This window comes from Orycteropus afer, unplaced genomic scaffold (assembly GCF_000298275.1).
Source record: "Orycteropus afer afer isolate SDZICR_OR568_19922 unplaced genomic scaffold, OryAfe1.0 scaffold00002, whole genome shotgun sequence".
Taxonomy (NCBI): domain Eukaryota; kingdom Metazoa; phylum Chordata; class Mammalia; order Tubulidentata; family Orycteropodidae; genus Orycteropus; species Orycteropus afer.
In genome coordinates this window covers 31,225,069-31,234,292 of record NW_006921589.1, presented here as the reverse complement: position 1 = coordinate 31,234,292, position 9,224 = coordinate 31,225,069, and the positions used below count along the sequence as shown (strand labels likewise).

General features: G+C 38.8%; 1 protein-coding gene across 1 annotated transcript in view; it reads left to right on the top strand.

The window, feature by feature from the left end:
* Window positions 1-9,224, top strand: part of BMPR2 (bone morphogenetic protein receptor type 2) — a 230,862-nt gene that overhangs the window by 129,752 nt on the left and 91,886 nt on the right. Inside the window, exons 2-3 of the mRNA XM_007935044.2 lie at window positions 1,010-1,180; window positions 2,703-2,873. Coding sequence (XP_007933235.1) covers window positions 1,010-1,180; window positions 2,703-2,873 — 342 coding nt within the window. The remainder of the gene's footprint in view (window positions 1-1,009; window positions 1,181-2,702; window positions 2,874-9,224) is intronic.

Sequence of the window (9,224 nt, the reverse complement as noted above, 5' to 3'; positions counted from 1 at the left end):
AACCCACCAACCACTCCTCGGAAGGAAGGTTGGGCAATCCTACTTCCGTAGTGATACTGCCTCGGAAACCCAAGGAGGGGTCGCTATGAGTTGGGGCCAACTCGATGGCACACAACAACAACAACAACAACAGCCACTCTGTGGCAGAAGGATGAGGCAGTCTGCTTCCATAAAGAAAGATTTACAGTCTTGGAAACTGCCATGGTCAATTCTCCTCTGTCCTGTAGGGTCCCTGTGAGTTGGAATCCACTCAGTGGCAGTGGGTGGTGACATGTCTAAATAAGAAGCCCTGGTGACAAAATGGTTAAACAATTGACTGTTAACTGAAAGGTTGGTAGTTTGAGCCCCACCTATGGGCTCTGCATTGGAAAGATCTGACGATTTGCTTCCTTAAAAATTACAGTCAAGGAAGCTGTATGGGCAGTTCTTTTCTGTCACATGGTGTCACTCTGTCTTGGAATCTGCTCATTGGCACCAAACAAGAACCTCTGTTAAATGGGCTTGACTGCATACACATTTTTGTTTGTTTGTTTGTTTAATTTCTTCTTTCAAGTCTAGCCCTCCGTTTTGTAGGTTCAGAAATGCTATTTTGCTAAATCATCTCTGGTACTAAAAATCTAGCCAATGAAGCCATACTAAGCAGGTACACATCTGAATAAAGGAATAAACCATTTGCAACACCCCAGGACCTTGAGCATGGGCATTTCCTTTGTTGATATTTCTTTATTGGGACACTGAAATTATTTAATAGGAGAAAGAATGGTAAGAATAATTTGAGTAATGATTGCTTTGGAGAAATGAGTTTAAAAAATTTTGCTTCTTTTTTAAGCTTACAAGTTAATGAGAGAAGGAAGTGATTGTATAATTATTAAAATCGCAAAAATTTTAAAGCCTTGTTAGATATTTAATAGGGAAGTTTATAATGTATTTAGTATATAGGTTTTATATAGTAATTTTATTAAGGAATATCATAACATTAATTTGTCATTCTTTTGTTTCCTTATTTTAGCTTCCCAGAATCAAGAACGATTATGTGCATTTAAAGATCCATATCAACAAGACCTTGGGATAGGTGAGAGTAGAATCTCTCATGAAAATGGGACAATATTATGCTCTAAAGGTAGCACCTGCTATGGCCTTTGGGAGAAATCAAAAGGAGATATAAATCTCGTAAAACAAGGCAAGTAATAGTTTTCTCATCTGAAATGACTTTATGTTTTGCACAACTGAAGTTTATTTAAAAAGGATGTAGATTAAAACCCTCTCCATGAATGTCTCCTTGATCATTATCCTCTTTTAAGATCTATCTATATGGGATCAAAATGACAACAGCAACTTAAAAGATTAGATAGGAACCTTAGAGACCTGTTTCGGTTACCTAGTGTAGCTCTGACAAGATGGCAATTAGATTGAGAGAGACTGTCAGCTGAGAACTGGCCAACTGAGAGATGGCCGGCTGAGAGAGACTGAGCACATTTGTGACCTTGAATTGTAGCCTGTTGCTTCCCTAATAAACCCCATAATCTGTCAGTTCTGTGTAGCCACTGCAGTGAATTACCGAATCCAGCAGAGAGGTGGTGGGTGCCGTGGGAGGAACGGTTGGTGACAAGGTTAATAAGGGTTGGAGGGTGGCAGCACGTCTGTCCTCATAGGAACAGGCCTTGGGCTGCTGATGGTAATTCTGTCCTCCTCTTGTATAGTTAGAGGAAGTCAGAAGATGATGCCTACTTGCCCCTTTTGCATGTACAAAATAGTCAGATAGTAGATTTTTTTATTATTGTTATATATGTTAAACATTAAATATTGAGAAGTAAGTGAGGAGTAGGTATATAATGTTAATACATCCTCATTGTATGATGTTTGGAAAATAAAGAAAAACAAAAAGTTTACAGTACTGTTTTTTGTAAAAATTCTCTTATCTCCTTCATATGTGTTTTCTATGTGCCTTCGTGTTTATGTGTGTTTCTTTTTTCAAAATTAAGATAATGCTTTATAAACAATATCAGACCATTTTTTTCACATCTTAAATTATATCTTTAAATATCCTGTAAAAACATTTTTCATCTCTACACAAAACTTCATTGTATACATGTAATGCAATTTATTACACTTTAGTCAATTGTTGGATATTATGTTATTCACTGTTGTGAATAATGCTACATTGAACATCTTTGAATTTAAATCTTGGATTATATTCAATCATTTCCTTGAAATAGATTTCCCTAAGTAGAATTATTAGATTAAAAAATACAGAAATATTTGTAAGGCTTTTCATAAAAATTGCCATTGGGCTTTCTAGAAATGTTTATATACAACTTATATTCCCTACAGCACTAAGAATATCTGTGTTACTGAATCCTTGTTATGGTTCTTTATTATTTTTTAAACCGAGAACAATTTAATAGGTATAGATAAAAATTAAGATTTTACTGTTGCTTTAATTTTTATTTCTTAGATTAATGGTGAAGTTAAACATTTGGTTGGTTGGTTTTGTGTTTGTGTGTATGTGAATGCCTGTTATGTACTTTCTCATTTTTCTGTTTCTTAAAAATGTGTGTTTCCTATTGATTTGCAATAGTTCACATAGCTTAGGTATACTCATTCTGTCGCGTTTATTGAAAATATTTATTGGTTATTGGTTTCCTTTTGGTTTTGTTTGTCTTACTGTCTTCTAACTTGTTTATATTATTATTAATTTGTAGGATGTTGGTCTCACATAGGCGATCCCCAAGAATGTCACTATGAAGAATGTGTAGTAACCACCACCCCACCCTCAATTCAGAATGGAACATACCGTTTCTGCTGCTGTAGCACAGACTTATGTAATGTCAATTTTACTGAGAATTTTCCACCTCCTGACACAACACCACTCAGTAAGTAAAGTAACTTATGTTGTTTGTAATACCTTTTTCCAAAGATTTGAAAAATACAAAAATAAAACAATATTCAGCATTGCCAGAATGAGAAAAAAAGAGTCACATCATCATAATGCTTTATCTGGCAAACATCTGAAATCCAAAAGAGATGTACATCAGTCAAAAATAAACCCTTCTTATGGTCATTGCTTGGTCACAGCCAGCTACCCAGAGTGACCGAGTAGTTGATCCTGTGGGCTTGGGACCATGGTCGCAGGGGACATCAAGCTCAATTGGCATAATATACTATACAAAACATTGTTCCACCTCCTACTTTGGCGAGTAGTGACTGGGATCTTAAAAGTTAGCAAGCTGCCATCTAGATGCAACAATGGGTCTCTCCTCGTCAAGAAGAAGAAAATCAAAATGAATGGAAACAATCAGTCCTAGCGACTCGTACACCATCCGATCTGCAACCTATACAACTATGAGACCAGAAGAACTAGATGGTGCCCGGCTACCACTGTCATCCACTTGGAAGGGATGTAGGAGACCTTGCATAGAGAGGGAGAAAAATGTGGAACAAAACACAAAAACATTTGGAGGCAAAAAAAAAAAAGAAGGTGGGGACCAGGTTTGCTGGTCCAGTAGAGCCTGGTGGAACCACTGAGACTATGGCCCCTAGCTGCCCTGCAGGTCTGGAATTGAAGCCACACCTGTGGTTTCCAGCCAAACAAAGTACAGGCATGTGAATTAAACATATACCTCAAGTAGACACACTCCCTGGAGAGAACAATCATGGGAGAAGGAAGGGCTGCTTATGCACAGGGAGACAGCTTAGGGCACAGAAGAGTATGGAGGGATGGACACTGGGAAGAGGTAACTATGGGGAGGAAGTGGGAGGGGAGCTGTTGCATTGTAAATTTTGGTCAATGACATGAGACAAAGTATATTATGTGAACTGCTGTATGAAAAGTGAATTTACTCTGTAAATTTTCACCCAAATCAAAATAAAATAAAAAAAAAATAATAAATAAACCTTCTGTTCTAATGAGTAGCTGTGGTACTCAGGAAGAATGGTCATTGTAGTTGTCTTTCTTTAGCAGATTTGACTTGTAACTCATCTTCCTTTAACTTTTTCCCAATCATTGTGTTGGCAGCAACTGGAGTTGAAAGTGTAGTTAATATGGTGTGCTCTTTATGAAGACGACGACTTACTACTACTTTAAAAAAAGGAAAACAGAAAGACTTTTGATATTTAGAAATCCATGTCATTTCATTTGCTATAACCCCCTAGGAATTCAGGTTTGAGGATGCCATCAGAGGCCTATAGCATGTGTTTGACCAAAAGAACACCGTCAGATAATTCTCCAAGACAAAACTGGCTAAAGATGAGATTTAGGGGTTTATAACTCATATCCTGTGTCTTTGTAGCTCATTTTGTTCAAGGATTTTCTTTTCTGATGAAAGTTATTTCTCTTTTGTTGATTAGAGTTACTTGTCTCTCTTTAAGGGAATAGGAATCATAGACTATTTTTACATGATAACCTTCAAAACTATTGACCAATAGCTTTATAGTTGCTCAGTACATAATTATAATTAGACTTGGCTTATAATGGCTTAAAATGGCAAAAGTGTGGTATTAAGGAAGATGAAGTACTTTTCTTTCCTTGAGAGCTTATTTCTGAGGCCTTTTCATTTTTTCTTAGGAAACCCTTCCTCTGTTGTGCCCAATGTCCCAATCTGATACAGTAACTTCTCCAGATACTGCCCTTCCTTCCCCCATTAACATATCCTATTCTTAGTTCTCTTTCACACACCAATTTAACAGTTTCTGCATACAAAGTTCAGTGACACTGAAGACATTCTTCAAGGTACTAACCACTCTCATCCTCCTGTTCTAGGTTGTTCCTCCCCATTAACATAAACTCACTGCCCTTTAAGCTTCTGAAACCCAGTCTTTCAAGTTGTTGTCAATTTGATCCCTTATAGATAGTTCTTAAAAGAGCATAATGCTCAAGGCAGACTCTTTTTATTAGTTAAGCTAAACTGTTATCAGTTTTAAAAGGACTTTGGTTTAAGGTTTATCTTGTTGTTGTTGTTGTTATGTGCCGTCCAGTCGCTCCGACTCCTAGCGATCCCTCCTTGGGTTTCCGAGGCAGTATCACTACCGAAGTAGGTTGCCCCATTTTCCGTCTGAGGAGTGGCTGGTGGGTTTGAACCGCCAGCCTTCTGGTTAGCAGTCAAGTGCCTTAGCCACTATGCTACCAGAGGTCCTAAAAATTATCTTAGAGCAGTAATTTAAGGGGTTCATCACCCAGCTTCAATGGCTCCAGAAAGTCTAGATTCTATGAGAATTTGGAATTCTATTCCACATGAGCCCCTTTTGATCAGGATCTTCTGTGGAAACTTTGATCAAAATATTCAGTAATGGTAGCCAGGTACTGTCCAGTTCTCCTGGTCTCATGGCAAAGGAAACAAATCATCTTACATTAAAAAAGAATAATAATATTTTAAAAGGAAACTTCTCATCACTACCTGTTCTGGTTACCTAGTGCCGCTCTGACAGGAATATACCACAAATGGGATGGCCTTAACAAACAGAAGTTTATTCTTACAATTTGGAGGCTTTAAGTCCAAGTTCAGAGTGCCAGGCTCTAGGGGCTGAGTGAAAGCCCCTCAACCTTGGGTTCTAGCTGTGCCTCCTGCTCCCGACCCACTGGAGCTCAAGGCGTTTCTTCACTCAGACAGCTGCTGGCTGCTGAGGCTGAGAAGCCCCAAGGTTGACAAGTCAAAAGGCACAGTTCTGATGTTATCAAACCACACGGCAGGCCATTAACTTTAAGTCCATTATAAGTCCCAAGGTTGGCAGAGCATAGCAGGCTGCTGAGCAGTGAATGACACGGCTACATACAGGGTCCAGGCGTGCCATAGGCATGAGGCCATTCCCAAGGCTTCTCCTTATATACAAGAAGCAGACCACATCCCAGAGGCAGCTACTCAGCTGCTTGTGGTAGATCCCACCATGGAGTTGATTGCCAGTCTCATCATGGGGAATTACTACCACCAGCTGCCCAGCCACTCAGCCAGGCCCAGCCAAGCTGACACACACACACATAACTACCACACTACCGTAAATGGAAATCCAGAATCATGAATAGAAGTTAACTTTAAAAATAAGATGAAAGCAAAAGCATGTTGTTAACTAGCTAAATATTAGTGCTTGTCAAAATATCTGAAACCTGAAGCTTGATTTTCTCTGTTAAAAGAGAAGAATAGTTAAGTGATTGAGAAATAATAAAGATACCTATCACCAAATTGGGAGCTCTGGTGGCGTAGTGCCTAAGGCACTTGCCTGCTAACCAGAAGGTTGGCAGTTCAAACCCACCAGCCATTCCTCGGAAGGAAGGTTGTACAATCTACTTGCGTAGTTCTACTGCCTCGGAAAACCAAGGAGGGGTCACTGTGAGTCGGGATCAACTCCACAGCAGTGAGTTTATCACCAAATTGGGACTTCCTTCTTGAATAATCAGATGGAAGACAGAAAACAACTTTCACTAGTATTTGTCTACATACTGAAACCAGAAGTCTGACACTTTAGGAAAGTGAACTAGATTATGCTGTCTGTCTTCCAACAAGGGGAGTATTTGTAATACCTATTCTATTTGAGCAGAAAATCAGTCTTTAAGTTAATGAACTTACTTCTCTAGTGTCCTTTTATTTTTTTATAATCTTAATTCATCTTTATTGTGTTTCTAAATTCTCAGAATTTGAAAGAAGTATATAATTACCAAAAAGTTTAGAAACTTATGTTACAATAATTTTTTTTGTAACAATATCTTCTTGTTGTCATTGAGAATATAAATTGCAGAACATATACCAATTCAACAATTTCTAAATGTGCAATCCAGTAACATTGATTACATTCTTGGAGTAGTGGAACTATTCTCACCCTCTTTTCCTGAGTTATTCCCTGTTTACGTAAGCTTACTGTCCCCTAAGATTCTACCAAATCTTTCAAGTTGTTGTAAATATGATCTCATATAGGTAGATCTTAAAAGAGCATAATCCTCAATTAATTTCACTAGTTAAGATATTTTTTTAACAATAGTTGGTAGCTGGACACCATCCAGTGTTTCTGGTCTCATGGCAGAGGAGGCAGTTTACAGAGGCAATTAGCCACTCATTCCATTTTCTCTTCCTATTCTTGACTGCTGGTTTCTTGCCCTGTTGCTCCAGGTGAATAGAGACCAATTGTTGTGTCTTAAATGGCTGCCTGCAAAGTTATAAGACCCCAGGCACTATGCAGTGAACTAGGAAATAGAACAGAAGTGCTAGACATGTCATTAGGCCACTTAACTGGGATGTCCCATGAAACCAGGAATAACTGGGATGTCCCATGAAACCATGAGTCTAAACCTCCAAACCAAGAAACCAAATCTCATGAGGTGTTTAGTTGTACATAAACAGCCTCAGTAGCTACATTTTTTGTTGTTGTTGTCCTTATAAATCTTGACACACCATTCTTGCCAATTAGACTTTTCACAGGTATACAGCTGATTGACAACAATTACATTAATTGGCCATGCAACTCTACCCTTAATCAATGCAATTTTTCTATTGCAGAACAATATACAGCAGGTCACATATACTTTGTCTCATGACATTGACTGCAGTTTACCCCAATGCAACAGCTCTCCTCCCACTTCCTCCCAATAATTACCTCTTCCCTATGTCCATCCCTCTATGCACTCCTGCCCTTTGAGGTGTCTCCCTGTGCATAAACAGCACTTCTTTCTCCCATGATTGTTCTCTCCAAGGAATGTATCTACCTCAGGTAAATCACAGAACAATTTCTTGTTAAGATTTCTGAAATTAGTATCATTAGTCTATCTACTTATAAATTAAACAAGATAATCCAGTACAAAACCAGGCAAATTGTGTATTTTTCTTTTTTTTAATTAAATAAACCTATGCCATTCTATTCATTGCTTGAGTTTCGTGGGTGAAAGTCAGAATAAAAATATGGACTACTTACGTTTATTTTCTTTTGTTTACATTATTCATTAAGTTGGTAGTTGAGTTAGATGAGAAATAAAGATTGAATTTCATCCAAAACTAGATTTGAGAAATCACATGTAATTTATGCTGTGTTAGTAGGATTAGAAATTCTAATTTCAGTGTCTGGCAACAAATGTCTGTATCTCATACAAGCCAGAAAAGGAAGCTTACATTATTTGAAGGAAGGTTTTTTTTTTTTTTTTTTTTCCTTTAAACTGATTTGGGTGAAAGTTTACAGAACATACATACAGCAGTTCATACGCATTTTGTTTCATGACATTGACTGTAATCCCCACAATTTAATAGCTCTCTTTCTACTTCCTCTCTGTAGTTACGTCTTCCCTGTGCCCTTCTTTCCTACGCTTTGTTACTCCCTGTGCAAATACTGACGACCTCTTCTCTCATGATTAATCATCCTAAGGAGTATATGTACCTGGCTTAAATGTGCCCTTTATATGCCTGTCTGTTGTTTGGCTGGAAGCGGTGGTAGTGAGTTCAGTTCAAGGCCTGAAGGATAACTAGGGGTCATAGTTTTGAGGGTATCACCGGGATCTATCAAACCAGTAAACATAGTCTTTTTTATGATCTTTAGTTTTTTTCCACATTGTTCTCCCACAAGAGAACAATGTACTAATCCATTTGAGTGGTTGACAGTAGTAGTAGGCACCATCTAGTTCTTTTGGCCTCATGGTCATATAGGCTGAGATTTGCATGGTTCACTAGTCGTTGGACTAATTGTTTCCATATATCTTTGGTTTTCTTCCTTCTTCTTTGCTCCAGACAAGGAGAGATCAATTGTTGCATCTGTTGGCCTCTTGTAAGCTTTTATGACCCTAGTTGCTACTCAGCAAAGTAGAATGTTGTGATAGTTGGAGCTGTGTGTCAACGTGGCTGGACCCCAGTTCTGTGTGGTTGTTCCCATGGTGGGATCAGATGACTGTGTTCTGAGTGGCCAGTCTGCCCAAGGGGAGTTTCCCTAGGGATGTGGCCTACTTCCAAGATATCCAGGGACATCCTGGGAAGAGAGACATTTCTTTGAGGGATTGGAACCCTGGTGTGCAGACTACAAACTTCCGTGAGTGAGCAGCCCACTGCTCGGCCTGGAGATCTTGGATTTGTCTTTGTTGGAGTCAACAACCAGTGTACTGCCTGCCAGCCTTGAAGATCTTGGATTTGTCTTTGTTGGAGTCAACAACCAGTGTACTGCCTGCCAGCCTTGAATTTCTCAGCCCCCTACGCTTGCGGAAGCTAAGGCTGCCACCAGCTGGAAGTTTCTTCCAGGGACTTTGAACTTGCCGGCTTCCATAC